The sequence below is a fragment of the Salmo trutta genome, chromosome 33 (genome assembly GCF_901001165.1).
Source record: "Salmo trutta chromosome 33, fSalTru1.1, whole genome shotgun sequence".
Classification (NCBI taxonomy): Eukaryota; Metazoa; Chordata; class Actinopteri; order Salmoniformes; family Salmonidae; genus Salmo; species Salmo trutta.
In genome coordinates this window covers 40,611,511-40,636,530 of record NC_042989.1, presented here as the reverse complement: position 1 = coordinate 40,636,530, position 25,020 = coordinate 40,611,511, and the positions used below count along the sequence as shown (strand labels likewise).

General features: G+C 48.2%; 1 protein-coding gene across 1 annotated transcript in view; it reads right to left on the bottom strand.

Annotated features, from left to right (window-relative positions):
* pcnx1 (pecanex 1) overlaps positions 1–25,020 on the bottom strand; it is a gene marked incomplete in the record, with an annotated part of 93,444 nt that overhangs the window by 52,512 nt on the left and 15,912 nt on the right. The window contains 2 exon segments of the mRNA XM_029730959.1: positions 3,000–3,193; positions 10,603–10,732. Of these exon segments, the coding sequence (XP_029586819.1) occupies positions 3,000–3,193; positions 10,603–10,732 (324 nt within the window).

The following is a 25,020-nucleotide window of genomic DNA, read 5'->3' as shown; positions in this document are numbered from 1 at the left end:
CTATGGGTGTGCCACAGGGTTAAATTCTCGGGTTGACTCTCTTCTCTGTATACATCAATGATGTTGCTCTTGCTGCAGGTGATTCTCTGATCCACCTCTATGCAGACGACACCATTCTGTATACTTCTGGCCCTTCTTGGACACTGTTAACTACCCTCCAGATGAGCTTCAATGCCATACAACTCTCCTTCCACTGGCCTCCAACTGCTCTTAAATGCCAGTAAAACTAAATGCATGCTCTTCAACCGATCGCTGCCCACACCTGCCCGCCTGTCCAGCATCACTACTCTGGACGGTTCTGACTTAGAATATGTGGACAACTACAAATACCTGGGTGTCTGGTTAGACTGTAAACTCTCCTTCAAGACTCACATTAAGCATCTCCAATCCAAAATTAAATCTATAAATCGGCTTCCTATTTCGCAATAAAGCCTCCTGCTGCCAAACATACCATCCTACCCATCCTTGACTTCGGCAATGTCATTTACAAAATAGCCTCCAACACTCTACTCAGTAAATTGGATGCAGTCTATCACAGTGCCATCTGTCACCAAAGCCCCATATACTACCCAACACTGCGACCTGTATGCTCTCGTTGGCTGGCCCTCGCTTCATATTCGTCGCCAAACCCACTGGCTCCAGGTCATCTATAAGTCTTTGCTAGGTAAAGCCCCGCCTTATCTCAGCTCACTGGTCACCATAGCAGCACCCACCCGTAGCACGCGCTCCAGCAGGTATATCTCACTGGTCACCCCCAAAGCCAACACTTCGGCCGCCTGTCCTTCCAGTTCTCTGCTGCCAATGACTGGAACGAATTGCAAAAATCACTGAAGTTGGAGACTTATATCTCCCTCACTAACTTTAAGCATCAGCTGTCAGAGCAGCTTACCGATCACGGTACCTGTACACAGCCCATCTGTAAATAGCCCATTCAACCAACTACCTTGGGGCGGCAGCGTAGCCTAGTGGTTAGAGCGTTGGACTAGTAACCGAAAGGTTGGCAGATCGAATCCCCGAGCTGACAAGGTACAAAATCTGTCCTTCCGCCCCTGAACAAGGCAGTTAAGCCACTGTTACTAGGCCGTCATTGAAAATAAGAATGTGTCCTTAACTGACTTGCCTAGTTAAATAAAGGTAAAATCATTTTTTTAAATAAAAATCCCCATATTGTTATTTATTTTTGCTCTTTTGCACCCCAGCATCTCTACTTGCACATCATCATCTACACATCTATCACTCCAGTGTTAATGCCAAATTGTAATTATTTCACCACTATGGCCTATTTATTGTCATACCTCCTTACTTCATTTGCACACACTGTATATAGATTTTTCTATTGTGTTATTGACTGTACGTTTGTTTATTCCATGTGTAACTCTGTGTTGTTGTTTGTGTCGCACTGCTTTGCTTTGTCTTGGCCAGGTCACAGTTGTAAATGAGAACTTGTTCTCAACTGGCCTACCTGGTTAAATAAAGGTGAAATAAAAAATAAAAAACATATTATACTAACCAACCAAACAGGTAACCAACCTGTCCCTATCACAGGACACCATGCTTCAGCAACATCATTATTCAGAGCATTATGGGTAATGTAGTTCATCATGCTAGAACTCTGTTCTCACCCAAGTGGGACTCTTGCCATGAACATGTTCAGTCTTCACAAAGCCCGTCAGAGTAGGATCAATTCCTCCCTGTCATATTCATTATGATCTAAAAAGGATAGACTAATAAACTAATCCCAGATCAGCACTGATCTCCCTTCATCTCCCACCTACCGATGTCTTGTTACAGGCTGGTAGAGCATTATGTTACACTTCCCTACCGATGTCTTGTTACAGGCTGGTAGAGCATTATGTTGCAGGCTGGTAGAGCATTATGTTACAGGCTGGTAGAGCATTATGTTACAGGCTGGTAGAGCATTATGTTACAGGCTGGTAGAGCATTATGTTACAGGCTGGTAGAGCATTATGTTACACTTCCCTACTGATGTCTTGTTACAGGCTGGTAGAGCATTATGTTACAGGCTGGTAGAGCATTATGTTGCAGGCTGGTAGAGCATTATGTTACAGGCTGGTAGAGCATTATGTTGCAGGCTGGTAGAGCATTATGTTACAGGCTGGTAGAGCATTATGTTACACTTCCCTACCGATGTCTTGTTACAGGCTGGTAGAGCATTATGTTACAGGCTGGTAGAGCATTATGTTACAGGCTGGTAGAGCATTATGTTACAGGCTGGTAGAGCATTATGTTGCAGGCTGGTAGAGCATTATGTTGCAGGCTGGTAGAGCATTATGTTGCAGGCTGGTAGAGCATTATGTTACACTTCCCTACTGATGTCTTGTTGCAGGCTCGTAGAGCATTATGTTGCAGGCTGGTAGAGCATTATGTTACAGGCTGGTAGAGCATTATGTTACAGGCTGGTAGAGCATTATGTTACACTTCCCTACCGATGTCTTGTTGCAGGCTGGTAGAGCATTATGTTACAGGCTGGTAGAGCATTATGTTACAGGCTGGTAGAGCATTATGTTGCAGGCTGGTAGAGCATTATGTTACAGGCTGGTAGAGCATTATGTTGCAGGCTGGTAGAGCATTATGTTACAGGCTGGTAGAGCATTATGTTACAGGCTGGTAGAGCATTATGTTACAGGCTGGTAGAGCATTATGTTACACTTCCCTACTGATGTCTTGTTACAGGCTGGTAGAGCATTATGTTGCAGGCTGGTAGAGCATTATGTTGCAGGCTGGTAGAGCATTATGTTGCAGGCTGGTAGAGCATTATGTTGCAGGCTGGTAGAGCATTATGTTGCAGGCTGGTAGAGCATTATGTTACACTTCCCTACTGATGTCTTGTTACAGGCTGGTAGAGCATTATGTTGCAGGCTGGTAGAGCATTATGTTACAGGCTGGTAGAGCATTATGTTACACTTCCCTACCGAAGTCATCCTGCAGGCTGGTAGTGCATTGTGGGTACTGTAGTACATCATGTTACACTTCCCTACCGAAGTCATCCTGCAGGCTGGTAGTGCCTACGGTAGAGGCCTTGTCCTGAGAGCCCTCCAGGTGTGCACTTCCATTCCTGGCCAGCAGGGAGGCGCTAGCGCTCAGCACGGTCACCTGGGACGGGGTTCTGGACGGCTGACCTTTCACCTGGGAAGTAGAAGGCTGGGAGGCCTGGCTGAGAGCCTCCTGAAGACTGAACGGAGGAGAAGAGTGACAGGGAGAGGAGGAGAGGGGGACATGGGAACGAGGACAGGGGGACATGGGAACGAGGACAGGGAGAAAGAGGAGAGGGGGACATGGGAACGAGGACAGGGAGGAAGAGGAGAGGGGGACATGGGAACGAGGACAGGGAGAAAGAGGAGAGGGGGACATGGGAACGAGGACAGGGAGAAAGAGGAGAGGGGGACATGGGAACGAGGACAGGGAGGAAGAGGAGAGGGGGACATGGGAACGAGGACAGGGAGGAAGAGGAGAGGGGGACATGGGAACGAGGACAGGGAGAAAGAGGAGAGGGGGACATGGGAACGAGGACAGGGAGAAAGAGGAGAGGGGGACATGGGAACGAGGACAGGGAGGAAGAGGAGAGGGGGACATGGGAACGAGGACAGGGAGAAAGAGGAGATACAGGAGACAGTATGGGAGGTGAAGCACGGTAACAAGACAGATGAGATGTGGAGGAAGGAGATAAACACTAGTTAGATATAAAATGTTTTAAATATCAGATAAGCTATATCAGGGGAAATATGTTGTGAGAATAAGAACAGGGAACCCAATAGGACATTTATAAAATCGCAGACTAAGAAAGTACACAGGAAAGGGTGAGGACGTGTATTCAGTCAGAGATACAGTAGGTGATAGGGTCCACCCCTAGAAGTCTGGTACAGGGAGGAGAAGCAGGAGGGAGAAGGCTGGTCCACCCCTAGAAGTCTGGTACAGGGAGGAGAAGCAGGAGGGAGAAGGCTGGTCCACCCCTAGAAGTCTGGTACAGGGAGGAGAAGCAGGAGGGAGAAGGCTGGTCCACCCCTAGAAGTCTGGTACAGGGAGGAGAAGCAGGAGGGAGAAGGCCGGTCCACCCCTAGAAGTCTGGTACAGGGAGGAGAAGCAGGAGGGAGAAGGCTGGTCCACCACTAGAAGGCCGGTCCACCCCTAGAAGTCTGGTACAGGGAGGAGAAGCAGGAGGGAGAAGGCTGGTCCACCACTAGAAGGCCGGTCCACCCCTAGAAGTCTGGTACAGGGAGGAGAAGCAGGAGGGAGAAGGCTGGTCCACCACTAGAAGGCCGGTCCACCCCTAGAAGTCTGGTACAGGGAGGAGAAGCAGGAGGGAGAAGGCTGGTCCACCACTAGAAGGCCGGTCCACCCCTAGAAGTCTGGTACAGGGAGGAGAAGCAGGAGGGAGAAGGCTGGTCCACCACTAGAAGGCCGGTCCACCCCTAGAAGTCTGGTACAGGGAGGAGAAGCAGGAGGGAGAAGGCTGGTCCACCACTAGAAGGCCGGTCCACCACTAGAAGGCTGGTCCACCACTAGAAGGCTAGAAGGCCGGTCCACCACTAGAAGGCTGGTCCACCACTAGAAGGCTAGAAGGCCGGTCCACCACTAGAAGGCTGGTCCACCACTAGAAGGCTAGAAGGCCGGTCCACCACTAGAAGGCTGGTCCACCACTAGAAGGCTAGAAGGCCGGTCCACCACTAGAAGGCTGGTCCACCACTAGAAGGCTAGAAGGCCGGTCCACCACTAGAAGGCTAGAAGGCCGGTCCACCACTAGAAGGCTGGTCCACCACTAGAAGGCCGGTCCACCACTAGAAGGCCGGTCCACCACTACAAGGCCGGTCCACCACTACAAGGCCGGTCCACCACTACAAGGCCGGTCCACCACTACAAGGCCGGTCCACCACTACAAGGCCGGTCCACCACTACAAGGCCGGTCCACCACTACAAGGCCGGTCCACCACTACAAGGCCGGTCCACCACTAGAAGGCCGGTCCACCACTAGAAGGCCGGTCCACCACTAGAAGGCCGGTCCACCACTAGAAGGCCGGTCCACCACTAGAAGGCCGGTCCACCACTAGAAGGCTAGAAGGCCGGTCCACCACTAGAAGGCCGGTCCACCACTAGAAGGCCGGTCCACCACTAGAAGGCCGGTCCACCACTAGAAGGCCGGTCCACCACTACAAGGCCGGTCCACCACTACAAGGCCGGTCCACCACTACAAGGCCGGTCCACCACTACAAGGCCGGTCCACCACTACAAGGCCGGTCCACCACTACAAGGCCGGTCCACCACTACAAGGCCGGTCCACCACTACAAGGCCGGTCCACCACTACAAGGCCGGTCCACCACTACAAGGCCGGTCCACCACTACAAGGCCGGTCCACCACTAGAAGGCCGGTCCACCACTAGAAGGCCGGTCCACCACTAGAAGGCCGGTCCACCACTAGAAGGCTAGAAGGCCGGTCCACCACTAGAAGGCTAGAAGGCCGGTCCACCACTAGAAGGCTGGTCCACCACTAGAAGGCTAGAAGGCCGGTCCACCACTAGAAGGCTAGAAGGCCGGTCCACCACTAGAAGGCCGGTCCACCACTAGAAGGCTAGAAGGCGGGTCACCACTAGAAGGCTGGTCCACCACTAGAAGGCCGGTCCACCACTAGAAGGCTAGAAGGCCGGTCCACCACTAGAAGGCTAGAAGGCCGGTCCACCACTAGAAGGCTAGAAGGCTGGTCCACCACTAGAAGGCCGGTCCACCACTAGAAGGCCGGTCCACCACTAGAAGGCCGGTCCACCACTAGAAGGCTAGAAGGCCGGTCCACCACTAGAAGGCTGGTCCACCACTACAAGGCTGGTCCACCACTACAAGGCCGGTCCACCACTACAAGGCCGGTCCACCACTACAAGGCCGGTCCACCACTACAAGGCCGGTCCACCACTACAAGGCCGGTCCACCACTACAAGGCCGGTCCACCACTACAAGGCCGGTCCACCACTACAAGGCCGGTCCACCACTACAAGGCCGGTCCACCACTAGAAGGCCGGTCCACCACTAGAAGGCCGGTCCACCACTAGAAGGCCGGTCCACCACTAGAAGGCCGGTCCACCACTAGAAGGCTAGAAGGCCGGTCCACCACTAGAAGGCTAGAAGGCCGGTCCACCACTAGAAGGCTAGAAGGCCGGTCCACCACTAGAAGGCTAGAAGGCCGGTCCACCACTAGAAGGCTAGAAGGCCGGTCCACCACTAGAAGGCTAGAAGGCCGGTCCACCACTAGAAGGCCGGTCCACCACTAGAAGGCCGGTCCACCACTAGAAGGCCGGTCCACCACTAGAAGGCCGGTCCACCACTAGAAGGCCGGTCCACCACTAGAAGGCCGGTCCACCACTAGAAGGCCGGTCCACCACTAGAAGGCCGGTCCACCACTAGAAGGCTAGAAGGCCGGTCCACCACTAGAAGGCTAGAAGGCCGGTCCACCACTAGAAGGCCGGTCCACCACTAGAAGGCTAGAAGGCCGGTCCACCACTACAAGGCCGGTCCACCACTACAAGGCCGGTCCACCACTACAAGGCCGGTCCACCACTACAAGGCCGGTCCACCACTACAAGGCCGGTCCACCACTACAAGGCCGGTCCACCACTACAAGGCCGGTCCACCACTAGAAGGTCTGTCCACCACTAGAAGGCCGGTCCACCACTACAAGGCCGGTCCACGGAGGAGGAGCAAGAGGGAGAAGCAGGAGGCTGGTCCACCAATACAAGGCTGGTCCACCAATACAAGGCTTGTCCACCAATACAAGGCTGGTACAGGGAGGAGGAGCAGGAGGGAGAAGCAGGTGGCTGGTACACCACTAGAAGGCTGGTACAGGGAGGAGGAGCAGGAGGGAGAAGCAAGAGGCTGGTACACCAATACAAGGCTGGTACAGGGAGGAGGAGCAGGAGGGAGAAGCAGGAGGCTGGTACACCACTAGAAGGCTGGTACAGGGAGGAGGAGCAGGAGGGAGAAGCAGGAGTCTGGTTGGCGAAGGATGCGTCCCAAATGGCATCTTATTGCCTATAATCTATATGGCGCCCTGTCGGAACCTGGTCAAAAGTAGTGCACTATATAGGGAATATGCTGTCATTTGGGACGCATCCCAAGTCTCCAGTGGTGTCTGGAGATGTGGGTATACTCTAATTTAGCAAACAAACAAAAAACGGCCCGCCCGGCAAAGTAAAGGCGAACTGAGTGAAAAGGTCTGAGAAACGGTGACCTACACTCTGAATGATCAATCCTATATTGGTATTTGACAGTCAGGCTAACCCAAGCTGTACTGTGGAAGTAGGCTAACAGTAGGTCTACTACTGAAACCGATATATGAGGCTGTCAACGGAATCACGAATTCACAGGTTTTAGATAGTTGTTTTGTTATGTCACTCTTTTGTAATAGAACGACAACAACATTGGATGTTCTAAGTCTATAACAATGCTTAACCCACAACAGGAGACCACTTTTGAGGTCTGGGAAAAACATTAAAAAATGTTGATTTTTTTTTAGAGTAGTTACCCTTTAATTCAAGTGTACAGGCACCTAGCCCTGTTGTTTGGTTAGCAGTGTTTCTATAGTACAGGCACCTAGCCCTGTTGTTTGGTTAGCAGTGTTTCTATAGTACAGGCACCTAGCCCTGTTGTTTGGTTAGCGGTGTTTCTATAGTACAGGCACCTAGCCCTGTTGTTTGGTTAGCAGTGTTTCTATAGTACAGGCACCTAGCCCTGTTGTTTGGTTAGCTGTGTTTCTATAGTACAGGCACCTAGCCCTGTTGTTTGGTTAGCTGTGTTTCTATAGTACAGGCACCTAGCCCTGTTGTTTGGTTAGCAGTGTTTCTATAGTACAGGCACCTAGCCCTGTTATAATCTCCACCCAGCACAGCCAGAAGAGGACTGGCCACCCCTCATAGCCTGGTTCCTCTCTAGGTTTCTTCCTAGGTTCCGGCCTTTCTAGGGAGTTTTTCCCTGGCCACCGTGCTTCTACACCTGCATTGCTTGCTGTTTGGGGTTTTAGGCTGGGTTTCTGTACAGCACTTTGAGATATCAGCTGATGTAAGAAGGGCTTTATAAATACATTTGATTGATTCCTCAAAATGTTCTCCTTGTTCTATTGGTTTTCTTTCATTGTCTAGCAACCAAAGGCATTATCCTGGTCTCTAATAGCAACCTACGATAGTTGTTGCATCTTTAGATCTCCCCTTCTTTCCACAACAGATATTTCCATCTGTCCATGAAACCGCTTCCATGTGCCGGTGTGCATTTTAGAATAATGTTTTTTCCTGCAAATTGCATTTTTGGAACATTCACACGCTTACCGCCGTGCGCACATTGCTGCGCCTAAAATGTGAATAAATATAGTTTATCAACATTTTAAGCTAAACATTCTGATCTGTTCTACCAGTTGTATTAATTGATACCCGCGTATACCTCCACTACCCGATCTTGATACCCATCATGGGGATTAAGAAGTGAGTATACGCAATGCTCACTGAAAAATAAGTGCGTATACCCTCCACTACAAGTCTCTACTGTTAGCTTCCATACCATCCCTCTCAGAGATATGCATGGCAGTATGCCTCAGCTCGATCGGCTCAATAAGACAAAGCGTCCTGACCTGGCAGGTTAGTGTCCTCAGGATGCACTCCAGGGGGAGGGAGGTCGATACTATAGCATCCGTCCATCATCTTTAAAATCTATACTTTAAAAAGTCAGCTTTCTCTCCTTTCCCCCCAAGGTAGGTGCAGAGTATATTTGTCGTACAAAACGCTATGTCCTTTGACAAATTGTCCCCAGATGTTCTGGTCTTGGCACTGGAAGCCGTGTAGATTTTACTCATTTATTTCATCCCATTTTCCGTCAGAAAGTGACCCTTCCAACCACGGAGGTGTCCTAGCTTATCTAATGTCTTGGGAATCTTCAACCATATGCTACTGCACATTCCTGGACATAACTATAGTCAAATAAGTTTTTATGCTATTCCCCTGCAAGATCACATTTCTAAATGTTACATAGCCACTGAAATGTTAAAACGAGGGGAAAGCAGCCTGTCAGCCACTGGCAGTCTGGGGTCAATAAGATTCAAAATGCTAAACAGTCTCAAAACACCAGCCCAGCTCTGAATTTGTCTGGTTAGGAGTTCCCTTGTTTCTGCTCCAAATAACACAGGAAATGGAACGATTTGCGAAGTAAAGGAGAAACAGATTGAAAACCCCAAAAGAGAAACAAACAGCAAACACAAAGAAAAGTTAAAATCATGCAGAAGGATGGAACGAGTCGGAGGCAGAGAGAAACAAATCATGCACCATGAGGCCATGGTACAATGTATCCTCCTCCCTGCCTTCCAGTGTAGAAGACAGGACCTAATCCCCCTCCCTGCCTTCCAGTGTAGAAGACAGGACCTAATCCCCCTCCCTGCCTTCCAGTGTAGAGGACAGGACCTAATCCCCCTCCCTGCCTTCCAGCGTAGAAGTCAGGACCTAATCCCCCTCCCTGCCTTCCAGTGTAGAGGACAGGACCTAATCCCCCTCCCTGCCTTCCAGTGACAGGACCAAATCCCCCTCCCTGCCTTCCAGCGTAGAAGACAGGACCAAATCCCCCTCCCTGCCTTCCAGTGACAGGACCTAATCCCCCTCCCTGCCTTCCAGTGACAGGACAGGACCTAATCCCCCTCCCTGCCTTCCAGTGACAGGACAGGACCAAATCCCCCTCCCTGCCTTCCAGCGTAGAAGACAGGACCTAATCCCCCTCCCTGCCTTCCAGTGTAGAAGACAGGACCTAATCCCCCTCCCTGCCTTCCAGTGTAGAAGACAGGACCTAATCCCCCTCCCTGCCTTCCAGCGTAGAAGTCAGGACCTAATCCCCCTCCCTGCCTTCCAGTGTAGAGGACAGGACCTAATCCCCCTCCCTGCCTTCCAGTGACAGGACCAAATCCCCCTCCCTGCCTTCCAGCGTAGAAGACAGGACCAAATCCCCCTCCCTGCCTTCCAGCGTAGAAGACAGGACCTAATCCCCCTCCCTGCCTTCCAGTGACAGGACAGGACCTAATCCCCCTCCCTGCCTTCCAGTGTAGAAGACAGGACCTAATCCCCCTCCCTGCCTTCCAGTGACAGGACAGGACCTAATCCCCCTCCCTGCCTTCCAGTGACAGGACAGGACAGGACCTAATCCCCCTCCCTGCCTTCCAGTGACAGGACAGGACCTAATCCCCCTCCCTGCCTTCCAGTGACAGGACAGGACCTAATCCCCCTCCCTGCCTTCCAGTGACAGGACCTAATCCCCCTCCCTGCCTTCCAGTGACAGGACAGGACCTACACTGGTGTTAGAGGAAGGAACGAGTGGGAAAGAGTTTGATGGAAGGGAAGAGTGTCAACCTGTTGCATGACCCTAACCCCACGAGCCCCACCTTTGACCATGTCTATTACCCAACATGCACAGCTCTACCTAGAAACCCCATATCCCTGTCCTTTACGATTACCCAACATACACTGCAAAGGGTACCCTCCCGGACTCCCTCCATGTCCGTTAGCCAACATGCACAGGTAACCCTGACCCCTGAGCCTGTCCGTGGACGGCCCAGCATGCATTGCGGAGCGTACCTGAGAGGTGATCCGATGAGGGAGGAGGGGGGCGTGGGGTTACTCCCCGCGTTGTGCCGCCGCCGCACCGCCTGCCGCCGGAACGTACTACGCTCACGCCGAAACGTGACCGTGTCCTCGTTCCCGGGGGCTGTCAAGGCGAGAGAGAGCGAGAGAGACAGAGACAGAGAGAGAGACAGAGAGAGAGAGAGAGAGCGAGCAGTGGGATGGGTCAGCGACATGGCTGACAACCATAGAGTTGGATAGAGGACACATTTATACCAAAGCCTGATAGCCCTTAATGGAGATTCCCATTCTGTCACAGAAGCTGCTATTAGAAAGAAATGATAAATCTCTCTAGTACATCTCTATGGTGACCACCTGATTTAGCTAAGCTCGTGTCGGTCCCTAACGTTGTGATTTATTGTATCACCTTAGTTTTGTTAAAAGATCATGTTCGGGAGCAGCAAAACAGTGATGGGATGAACATTCCCTTTTGTCTACGGGTCAGCATGGCTGGCCACTGCTTTAGAGAAAATAACATTAGGCCTGAGCAACACACCAGCAGACTAGAGCCCTGCACGGGCATGAATTTTAAGCCCAAGCCCTACCCATGCCCATAACGTTCAGGCCCAGGCCCGATTGCTTCCGCAACATTTAAGGCCCGGCACCGAAACCAGAAATCTCTCTTCCCCCCCCCCCCATATATTAGTAAATCCATTAGCTGTTTCTCTCAGTCAGTCACTCTCCCTCCCTGTACACAGCTCGCTCTGCTCATGGCTCTGAGTCTACGTATCCATAGCAACGGCTCCTCTTGGGCCTGCTCTGCTCAACGAAGGGGACATGAGAGAGCAGTTAGCTTGTTGGCTACTTTCCGTCACTCTAAACTCGGACAACTCAAGGAACTTTTATTATTTTCTGTGAAATAAATCTCTCCTGTCTTTATATCTAAGTACTTCTGACACCCATGTTATGATCTTAGTCAGATATATGACTGTACTGCAGCAGCAGAGCACGAATAAACGGCTCAGCTTCAAAATTGTTTGTGATCAATTTATTAATACTCAAGCCCATAGCAGAGCTCTGTAGAGGGGCCTATACAACTCTAAATTAACTCTGGACCTGGAAATCAGTTCTACTGCCATTTTACATAGTCCCTGATTAGAGGGGCGGCAGCGTAGCCTAGTGGTTAGAGTGTTGGGCCAGTAACCAGCAGGTAGCCTAGTGGTTAGAGTGTTGGGCTAGTAACCAGCAGGTAGCCTAGTGGTTAGAGTGTTGGGCCAGTAACCAGCAGGTAGCCTAGTGGTTAGAGTGTTGGGCTAGTAACCAGCAGGTAGCCTAGTGGTTAGAGCGTTGGACTAGTAACCAGCAGGTAGCCTAGTGGTTAGAGAGTTGGACTAGTAACCGAAAGGTAGCCTAGTGGTTAGAGTGTTGGGCCAGTAACCAGCAGGTAGCCTAGTGGTTAGAGCAGTAACCAGCAGGTAGCCTAGTGGTTAGAGCAGTAACCACCAGGTAGCCTAGTGGTTAGAGTGTTGGACTAGTAACCAGCAGCGTAGCCTAGTGGTTAGAGCGTTGGACTAGTAACCAGCAGGTAGCCTAGTGGTTAGAGCGTTGGACTAGTAACCACCAGGTAGCCTAGTGGTTAGAGTGTTGGGCTAGTAACCAGCAGGTAGCCTAGTGGTTAGAGAGTTGGACTAGTAACCAGCAGGTAGCCTAGTGGTTAGAGCGTTGGACTAGTAACCAGCAGGTAGCCTAGTGGTTAGAGCGTTGGACTAGTAACCAGCAGGTAGCCTAGTGGTTAGAGAGTTGGGCCAGTAACCAGCAGGTAGCCTAGTGGTTAGAGTGTTGGACTAGTAACCAGCAGGTAGCCTAGTGGTTAGAGTGTTGGACTAGTAACCAGCAGGGTAGCCTGGTGGTTAGAGCGTTGGACTAGTAACCAGCAGGTAGCCTAGTGGTTAGAGTGTTGGGCCAGTAACCAGCAGGTAGCCTAGTGGTTAGAGTGTTGGACTAGTAACCAGCAGGTAGCCTAGTGGTTAGAGTGTTGGGCCAGTAACCAGCAGGTAGCCTAGTGGTTAGAGTGTTGGGCTAGTAACCAGCAGGTAGCCTAGTGGTTAGAGCGTTGGACTAGTAACCAGCAGGTAGCCTAGTGGTTAGAGAGTTGGACTAGTAACCGAAAGGTAGCCTAGTGGTTAGAGTGTTGGGCCAGTAACCAGCAGGTAGCCTAGTGGTTAGAGCAGTAACCAGCAGGTAGCCTAGTGGTTAGAGCAGTAACCACCAGGTAGCCTAGTGGTTAGAGTGTTGGACTAGTAACCAGCAGCGTAGCCTAGTGGTTAGAGCGTTGGACTAGTAACCAGCAGGTAGCCTAGTGGTTAGAGCGTTGGACTAGTAACCAGCAGGTAGCCTAGTGGTTAGAGTGTTGGACTATTAACCAGCAGGTAGCCTAGTGGTTAGAGCGTTGGACTAGTAACCAGCAGGTAGCCTAGTGGTTAGAGTGTTGGACTAGTAACCAGCAGGTAGCCTAGTGGTTAGTGCATTGGACTAGTAACCAGCAGGTAGCCTAGTGGTTAGAGCGTTGGACTAGTAACCAGCAGGTAGCCTAGTGGTTAGAGTGTTGGACTAGTAACCGGCAGGTAGCCTAGTGGTTAGAGCGTTGGACTAGTAACCTGAAAGGTTGCAAGATCGAATCCCTGAGCTGACAAGGTAAAAATCTGTTGTTCTGCCCCTGAACAAGGCAGTTAACCCACTGTTCCTAGGCCGTCATTGAAAATAAGAATTGTTCTTAACTGACTTGCCTAGTTAAATAAAAGGTAAAAAAATATAAAAAATGTAGGCCTGGGACACCAGGTGTGTTACCAGGTAGAAAAGAAAACCAGAAGTACTCCAGACCTGGTCGGGTAAGAGTTGAATAGCCCTGCTCTATGCCACAGGGATATCAGAACAGTCACTGACAACAGTTCCTGCCTGAACATCAGACAGAGATACTAACAGTGATCATGTGTTAAGTAAATCAGTTGAAAGAAAGCTGCAGTTATGTACAACACCACTAAAGCCCATCACACACACACACACACACACACACACACACACACACACACCTCTCAACCATTCAGTCAGTCAGATCCATACATGTCGGAGGCTAGGCAATACAACCACTGGTCCCACGGGGGACCAGTAAGGAGAAAAATGTTTTATGCCATGTATGAAATGTATGCATTCACTACTGTAAGTCGCTCTGGATAAGAGCATCTGCTAAATGACTAAAATGTCAAATGTAAATGATTCATCTAAACTAAAAAAAAGGCCAAGGTCACGCAACCTGCTAGTAACTGTCCTCCTCAGAGTATATTAGAGGTGACACAACCTTGTCTACCTCTCAATTTCTCTCTGCAGGCGTAAATGGAATCACTCAGCTCAGCTGCAAACCAAGCTAAACCAGGGTAGATTAGGACTGTTACCGTCCACTCACTGCCAACCCTGGCAGACAGGTCCAGACACACCCAGACTCTGGTGGTATCCGCATCCATATCATGACTCATAAAAGACCAACAAATTACAAGACAGGAAATCGTTAATACCAACTCCGAGAGGGAAACGCCAAGCTATTACCAACTCCGAGAGGGAAACGCCAAACTATTACCAACTCCGAGAGGGAAACGCCAAGCAATTACCAGGTCCTTATTTAGAGAGAGACAAGAGTGTTATGAGTGAGATCACATTGTAAAGCTACAGTACATACATACATACATACATACAGGGGTAAGATGGTGATGTACAGTTCCTTCAGATACTATTCACACCCATTGACTTCTTCCACGTGTTGTGTCTAACAGCCTGAAATTAAAAATGGACTAAATTTAGATTTTTTTTGGGGGGGGGGGGTCACTGGCCTACACACAATAGCCCATGAAAGTCGAAGTGGAATTATTTTCTTTTTTTCCAAATTAATTAAAAAAGAAAAGCTGAAATGTCTTGAGTCAATAAGTTTTTAATCATTTTGTTATGGCATTGATTTTTGAATGACTACCTCATCTCTGTACCCCACACATACAATTATCTATAAAGTCCCTCAGTCGAGCAGTGAATTTCAAACACAGATTCAACCACAAAGACCAGGGAGGTTTTCCAATGTCTCACAAAGGGCACCTATTGGTAGATGGGTAAAAATAAAAAAGCAGACATTGAATATCCCTTTGAGCATGGTGAAGTTATTAATTACACTTTGGATGTCGTATCAATACACCCAGTCACTACAAAGATACAGGCGTCCTTTCTAACTCAGTTGCCGGAGAGGAATGAAACCGCTCAGGGATTTCACCATGAGGCAAATGGTGACTTTAAAAAACAGTTACAGAATTGAATGGCTGTGGAAGGAGAAAACTGAGGATGGATCAACAACATTGTAGTTACTTTGCCATCACTAGCCAGCTTCCACCCGGTTACGCAACCCTCCACCTTATGTATTTAACTAGGCAAGTCAGTTAAGAACAAATTCTTATTTTCAATGACGGCCTAGGAACAGTGGCCGTCAACTACCGTCGTTTTGCCCCTTGTTCAGGGGCAAAACGACAGATTTTTACCTTGTCAGCTCGGGGATTCGATCTTGCAACCTTTCGGTTACTAGTCCAACGCACTAACCACTAGGCTACGCTGCCCCATATATATAAAGTACCAGTCAAAACTTTGGACACCTACTCATTCAAGGGTTTTTCTTTATTTTATACTTTGTAGAATAATAGTGAAGACATCAAAACTATGAAATAACACTTATGGAATCATGTAGTAACCAAAATAGTGTTAAATAAGTGCAAATATATTTGAGATTCTTCAAAGTAGCCACTTTTGCCTTGATGACAACTTTGCACACTTTTGGCATTCTCTCAACCAGCTTCACTTGGAATGCTTTTCCAACAGTCTTGAAGGAGTTCCCACATATGCCGAGTACTTGTTGGCTGCTTTCCCTTCACTCTGCGGTCCAACTCATTCCAAACCATCTCAATTTGGTTGAGGTCGGGTGATTGTGGAGGCCAGGTCATCTGATGCAGCACTCCATCAGTCTCCTTCTTGCTCGTGTTTCTTGGCCCAAGTAAGTCTCTTCTTCTTATTATTGGTGTCCTTTAGTAGTGGTTTCTTTGCAGCAACTCGACCATGAAGGCCTGATTCACACAGTCTCCTCTGAACAGTTGATGTTGAGATGTGTCTGTTACTTGAACTCTGTGAAGCATTTATTTGGGCTGCAATCTATGGTGCAGTTAACTCTGATGAACATATCCTCTGCAGCAGAGGTAACTCTGGGTCTTCCTTTCCTGTGGCGGTCCTCATGAGAGCCAGTTTCATCACAGAGCTTGATGGTTTTTGCGACCGCACACAAACTTTCAAAGTTCTTGACTGACCTTCATGTCTTAAAGTAATGATGGACTGTCGTTTGTCGTTGCTTATTTGAGCTGTTCTTGCCATAATATGGACTTGGTATTTTAACAAATAGGGCTATTCTTCTGTATAAAACACCCTTACCTTGTCAAAACACAACTCATTGTCTCAAACGCATTTAGGAAAGAAGTTCCACAAATTAAAAAGGCACACATGTTGATTGAAATGCATTCCAGGTGACTACCTCATGAAGCTGGTTGAGAGAATGCCAAGAGTGTGCAAAGCTGTCATCAAGGCAAAGGGTGGCTACTTTGAAGAATCTCCAATATAAAATATATTTTCATTTGTTTAACACTTTTTTGGTTACTACATGATTCCATATGTGTTATTTCATATTTTTGATGTCTTCACTATTATTCTACAATGTAGAAAATAGTAAAAATACAGAAAAACCCTGGAATGAGTAGGTGTGTCCAAACTTGTGACTGGTACTGTACATATACATGGAATCACTAGCCACTTTAATAATGTTTAAATACTGCTTTATTCATCTCATATGTATATAATGTATTCTATTTAAGTGTATTTTAGTTAATGCCACTCCGATATTGCTGAATCTAATATTTATATATTACTTAATTCCATTCTTTTACTTTTAGATTTGTGTGTGTTGTTGTGAATTGTTAGATATTACTGCACTGTTGGAGCTAGGAACACAAGCATTTCACTACACCCACAATAACATCTGCTAAATATGTGTATGTGACCAATAAAATGTTATTTGACAATACTAACCTAATTGACAGAGTGAAAAGAAGGAAGCCTGTGCAGTATAAAAATGTCAAAACATAGATCCTGTTTGCAAAAAGGCACTAAAGTAAAACAGCAAAGAATTTGGCAAAAAGTTTTAAAAAAGTTGACTTTTTGTTCTGACTGGAAAGTGTTATGTTTGGGGAAAATCCAATACATTACTGAGTACCATTCTCCATATATTCAAGCATAGTGGTGGCTGCATCATGTTATGGGTATGCTTGTAAATCATTTAGGACTGCTCCACTAAGGGAACTTACATAGAATTGTATGTGTGAGGTACAGAGATGGGGTTCACATTTAAAAATCATGTTAAACACTATTTTTGCACACAGAGTGAGTTCATGCAACTAATTATGTGACATGTTAAGCACATTTGTACTCCTGAACTTAATTAGGCTTGCCATAACAAACAGGGTTGAATACTTACTGACTTAAGACATTTCAGCTTTTAATTTTTAACACATTTCTACAAATTTCTAAAAAAACATAATTATTTGACATTATTGGGGTATTGTGTGTAGATCAGTGTCACAAAATCTCAACTTAATCAATTTTAAATTCAGGCTGTAACAACAAACGTGGGGAAAAAAGTCAAGGGGTGTGAATACTTTAAAGCAACGTATCATATAGCATAAGAGCAGACATAACCTGTAATCCAAGTTTCAATTTAAATGGATTCTTTGACATTGATTCATTATAGAAATTCTAATAGGTGAGAAAGTGGCAGCGATGACATTATAACTGTGGAATGTGCACGTCATGTTATGGGCAGCAGAATTCCATTGATTTGAGTTAAGGAAAAACAAAGTCTCTGGGAGAAAAAACCCTCATTGCAGTGAAAGACTACTAGCTAACTAGCTGCATGACTTAACACTGATGTTAAATGCTTTGATTCAGTTTCTTTGACATTGTCTGTCAATCCTCTATGCCAGAAAAAACACTGAGGTTACTATGAGAGGTTACTCGTCCATAATGAAAACAAGGTAACCTAACTATCTGACCAGCATCAGGTTACCACCCTGACAAAATACCCACTAAACTCTAACCCTGGATACCCACTAAACTCTAACCCTAGATACCCCCTAAACTCTAACACTGGATACCCCTTAAACTCTAACCCTGGATACCCCCTAAACTCTAACCCTGGATACCCCCCAAACTCTAACCCTGGATACCCCCCAAACTCTAACCCTGGATACCCCCCAAACTCTAACCCTGGATACCTCCCAAACTCTAACCCTGGATACCTCCCAAACTCTAACCCTGGATACCCACTAGACTCTAACCCTGGATACCCACTAGACTATAACCCTGGATACCCACTAGACTATAACCCTGGATACCCACTAGAATCTAACCCTGGATACCCACTAGAATCTAACCCTGGATACCCACTAAACTCTAACCCTGGATACCCACTAAACTCTAACCCTGGATACCCACTAGACTCTAACCCTGGATACCCACTAGACTATAACCCTGGATACCCACTAGACTATAACCCTGGATACCCACTAAACTCTAACCCTGGATACCCACTAGACTCTAACCCTGGATACCCACTAGACTCTAACCCTGGATACCCACTAGACTCTAACCCTGGATACCCACTAGACTCTAACCCTGGATACCCACTAGACTCTAACCCTGGATACCCACTAGACTCTAACCCTGGATACCCACTAGACTCTAACCCTGGATACCCACTAGACTCTAACCCTGGATACCCACTAGACTCTAACCCTGGATACCCACTAGACTCTAACCCTGGATACCCACTAGACTATAACCCTGGATACCCACTAGACTATAACCCTGGATACCCACTAGACTATAACCCTGGATACCCCCCAAACTCTAACCCTGGATACCCACTAAACTATAACCCTGGATACCCCCAAACTCTAACCCTGGATACCCCCCAAACTCTAACCCTGGATACCCCCCAAACTCTAACCCTGGATACCCCCCAAACTCTAACCCTGGATACCCACTAGACTCTAACCCTGGATACCCACTAGACTCTAACCCTGGATACCCACTAAACTCTAACCCTAGATACCCACTAAACTCTAACCCTGGATACCCACTAGACTATAACCCTGGATACCCACTAGACTATAACCCTAACCCTGGATACCCACTAGACTCTAACCCTGGATACCCACTAGACTCTAACCCTGGATACCCACTAAACTCTAACCCTGGATACCCACTAAACTCTAACCCTGGATACCCACTAAACTCTAACCCTGGATACCCACTAGACTATAACCCTAACCCTGGATACCCACTAGACTATAACCCTGGATACCCACTAAACTAACCCTGGATACCCACTAGACTCTAACCCTGGATACCCACTAGACTCTAACCCTGGATACCCACTAGACTAACCCTGGATACCCACTAGACTCTAACCCTGGATACCCACTAGACTCTAACCCTGGATACCCACTAGACTCTAACCCTGGATACCCACTAAACTCTAACCCTGGATACCCACTAGACTCTAACCCTGGATACCCACTAAACTCTAACCCTGGATACCCACTAGACTCTAACCCTGGATACCCACTAGACTCTAACCCTGGATACCCACTAGACTATAACCCTAACCCTGGATACTCACTAGACTATAACCCTAACCCTGGATACCCACTATAACCCTGGATACCCACTATAACCCTGGATACCCACTAGACTCTAACCCTGGATACCCACTAAACTCTAACCCTGGATACCCACTAGACTCTAACCCTGGATACCCACTAGACTCTAACCCTGGATACCAACTAGACTCTAACCCTGGATACCCACTAGACTTTTACCCTGGATACCCACTAGACTATAACCCTAACCCTGGATACCCACTAGACTATAACCCTGGATACCCACTAAACTCTAACCCTGGATACCCACTAGACTATAACCCTGGATACCCACTATAACCCTGGATACCCACTAGACTCTAACCCTAACCCTGGATACCCACTAGACTATAACCCTGGATACCCACTAAACTCTAACCCTGGATACCCACTAGACTATAACCCTGGATACCCACTATAACCCTGGATACCCACTAGACTCTAACCCTGGATACCCCCCAAACTCTAACCCTGGATACCCACTAAACTCTAACCCTGGATACCCACTAGACTATAACCCTGGATACCCCCCAAACTCTAACCCTGGATACCCACTAGACTATAACCCTGGATACCCCCCAAACTCTAACCCTGGATATCCACTAGACTATAACCCTGGATACCCACTAAACTATAACCCTGGATACCCACTAAACTCTAACCCTGGATACCCACTAGACTATAACCCTGGATACCCACTATAACCCTGGATACCCACTATAACCCATGATACCCACTATAACCCTGGATACCCACTAGACTCTAACCCTGGATACCCACTAAACTCTAACCCTGGATACCCACTAAACTCTAACCCTGGATACCCACTATAACCCTGGATACCCACTAGACTCTAACCCTGGATACCCCCCAAACTCTAACCCTGGATACCCCCCAGACTCTAACCCTGGATACCCACTAGACTCTAACCCTGGATACCCACTAGACTCTAACCCTGGATACCCACTAGACTCTAACCCTGGATACCCACTAGACTCTAACCCTGGATACCCACTAGACTCTAACCCTGGATACCCACTAGACTCTAACCCTGGAAACCCACTAGACTCTAACCCTGGATACCCACTAGACTCTAACCCTGGATACCCACTAAACTCTAACCCTGGATACCCCCCAAACTCTAACCCTGGATACCCCCCAGACTCTAACCCTGGATACCCACTAAACTAACCCTGGATACCCACTAAACTAACCCTGGATACCCACTAGACTACAACCCTGGATACCCCCCAGACTCTAACCCTGGATACCCCCCAAACTCTAACCCTGGATACCCCCCAAACTCTAACCCTGGATACCCCCCAAACTCTAACCCTGGATACCCCCCAAACTCTAACCCTGGATACCCCCCAAACTCTAACCCTGGATACCCCCCAAACTCTAACCCTGGATACCCCCCAAACTCTAACCCTGGATACCCACTAGACTCTAACCCTGGATACCCACTAGACTCTAACCGTGGATACCCACTAGACTATAACCCTAACCCTGGATGCCCACTAGACTATAACCCTGGATACCCACTAAACCATAACCCTGGATACCCACTAAACTCTATCCCTGGATACCCACTATAACCCTGGATACCCACTAGACTCTAACCCTGGATACCCACTAAACTCTAACCCTGGATACCCACTAGACTCTAACCCTGGATACCCACTAGACTATAACCCTAACCCTGGATACCCACTAGACTATAACCCTGGATACCCACTAAACCATAACCCTGGATACCCACTAAACTCTAACCCTGGATACCCACTAAACTCTAACCCTGGATACCCACTAGACTCTACCCTGGATACCCACTAAACTCTAACCCTGGATACCCACTAGACTCTAACCCTGGATACCCACTAGACTCTAACCCTGGATACCCACTAGACTCTAACCCTGGATACCCACTAGACTATAACCCTAACCCTGGATACCCACTAGACTATAACCCTAACCCTGGATACCCACTATAACCCTGGATACCCACTAGACTCTAACCCTGGATACCCCCCAAACTCTAACCCTGGATACCCACTAGACTCTAACCCTGGATACCAACTAGACTCTAACCCTGGATACCAACTAGACTCTAACCCTGGATACCCACTAGACTTTTACCCTGGATACCCACTAGACTATAACCCTAACCCTGGATACCCACTAGACTATAACCCTGGATACCCACTAAACTCTAACCCTGGATACCCACTAGACTATAACCCTGGATACCCACTATAACCCTGGATACCCACTAGACTCTAACCCTGGATACCCCCCAAACTCTAACCCTGGATACCCACTAAACTCTAACCCTGGATACCCACTAGACTATAACCCTGGATACCCCCCAAACTCTAACCCTGGATACCCACTAGACTATAACCCTGGATACCCCCCAAACTCTAACCCTGGATATCCACTAGACTATAACCCTGGATACCCACTAAACTATAACCCTGGATACCCACTAAACTCTAACCCTGGATACCCACTAGACTATAACCCTGGATACCCACTATAACCCTGGATACCCACTATAACCCATGATACCCACTATAACCCTGGATACCCACTAGACTCTAACCCTGGATACCCACTAAACTCTAACCCTGGATACCCACTAAACTCTAACCCTGGATACCCACTATAACCCTGGATACCCACTAGACTCTAACCCTGGATACCCCCCAAACTCTAACCCTGGATACCCCCCAGACTCTAACCCTGGATACCCACTAGACTCTAACCCTGGATACCCACTAGACTCTAACCCTGGATACCCACTAGACTCTAACCCTGGATACCCACTAGACTCTAACCCTGGATACCCACTAGACTCTAACCCTGGAAACCCACTAGACTCTAACCCTGGATACCCACTAGACTCTAACCCTGGATACCCACTAAACTCTAACCCTGGATACCCCCCAAACTCTAACCCTGGATACCCCCCAGACTCTAACCCTGGATACCCACTAAACTAACCCTGGATACCCACTAAACTAACCCTGGATACCCACTAGACTACAACCCTGGATACCCCCCAGACTCTAACCCTGGATACCCCCCAAACTCTAACCCTGGATACCCCCCAAACTCTAACCCTGGATACCCCCAAACTCTAACCCTGGATACCCCCCAAACTCTAACCCTGGATACCCCCCAAACTCTAACCCTGGATACCCACTAGACTCTAACCCTGGATACCCACTAGACTCTAACCCTGGATACCCACTAGACTCTAACCCTGGATACCCACTAGACTCTAACCCTGGATACCCACTAGACTCTAACCCTGGATACCCACTAGACTCTAACCCTGGATACCCACTAAACTCTAACCCTGGATACCCACTAGACTCTAACCCTGGATACCCACTAGACTCTAACCCTGGATACCCACTAGACTCTAACCCTGGATACCCACTAAACTAACCCTGGATACCCACTAAACTCTAACCCTGGATACCCCCCAAACTCTAACCCTAGATACCCACTAAACTCTAACCCTGGATACCCACTAGACTCTAACCCTGGATACCCACTAAACTATAACCCTGGATACCCACTAGACTATCACCCTGGATACCCACTAGACTCTAACCCTGGATACCCACTAGACTCTAACCGTGGATACCCACTAGACTATAACCCTAACCCTGGATGCCCACTAGACTATAACCCTGGATACCCACTAAACCATAACCCTGGATACCCACTAAACTCTATCCCTGGATACCCACTATAACCCTGGATACCCACTAGACTCTAACCCTGGATACCCACTAAACTCTAACCCTGGATACCCACTAGACTCTAACCCTGGATACCCACTAGACTATAACCCTAACCCTGGATACCCACTAGACTATAACCCTGGATACCCACTAAACCATAACCCTGGATACCCACTAAACTCTAACCCTGGATACCCACTAAACTCTAACCCTGGATACCCACTAGACTCTACCCTGGATACCCACTAAACTCTACCCTGGATACCCACTAAACTCTAACCCTGGATACCCACTAGACTCTAACCCTGGATACCCACTAAACTCTAACCCTGGATACCCACTAAACTCTAACCCTGGATACCCACTAGACTCTAACCCTGGATACCCACTAGACTCTAACCCTGGATACCCACTAAACTAACCCTGGATACCCACTAAACTCTAACCCTGGATACCCTCCAAACTCTAACCCTAGATACCCACTAAACTCTAACCCTGGATACCCACTAGACTCTAACCCTGGATACCCACTAAACTATAACCCTGGATACCCACTAGACTATCACCCTGGATACCCACTAGACTATCACCCTGGATACCCACTAGACTCTAACCCTGGATACCCACTAGAATCTAACCCTGGATACCCACTAGACTATAACCCTAACCCTGGATACCCACTAGACTATAACCCTGGATACCCACTAAACCATAACCCTGGATACCCACTAAACTCTATCCCTGGATACCCACTATAACCCTGGATACCCACTAGACTCTAACCCTGGATACCCACTAAACTCTAACCCTGGATACCCACTAGACTATAACCCTAACCCTGGATACCCACTAGACTATAACCCTAACCCTGGATACCCACTAGACTATAACCCTGGATACCCACTAAACTCTAACCCTGGATACCCACTAAACTCTAACCCTGGATACCCACTAAACTCTAACCCTGGATACCCACTAGACTCTACCCTGGATACCCACTAAACTCTAACCCTGGATACCCACTAGACTCTAACCCTGGATACCCACTAGACTCTAACCCTGGATACCCACTAGACTATAACCCTAACCCTGGATACCCACTAGACTATAACCCTAACCCTGGATACCCACTATAACCCTGGATACCCACTATAACCCTGGATACCCACTAGACTCTAACCCTGGATACCCCCCAAACTCTAACCCTGGATACCCACTAGACTCTAACCCTGGATACCAACTAGACTCTAACCCTGGATACCCACTAGACTTTTACCCTGGATACCCACTAGACTATAACCCTAACCCTGGATACCCACTAGACTATAACCCTGGATACCCACTAAACTCTAACCCTGGATACCCACTAGACTATAACCCTGGATACCCACTATAACCCTGGATACCCACTAGACTCTAACCCTGGATACCCCCCAAACTCTAACCCTGGATACCCACTAAACTCTAACCCTGGATACCCACTAAACTCTAACCCTGGATACCCACTAGACTATAACCCTGGATACCCCCCAAACTCTAACCCTGGATACCCACTAGACTATAACCCTGGATACCCCCCAAACTCTAACCCTGGATATCCACTAGACTATAACCCTGGATACCCACTAAACTCTAACCCTGGATACCCACTAAACTCTAACCCTGGATACCCACTATAACCCTGGATACCCACTAGACTCTAACCCTGGATACCCCCCAAACTCTAACCCTGGATACCCACTAGACTATAACCCTGGATACCCCCCAAACTCTAACCCTGGATACCCCCCAAACTCTAACCCTGGATACCCACTAGACTCTAACCCTGGATACCCACTAGACTCTAACCC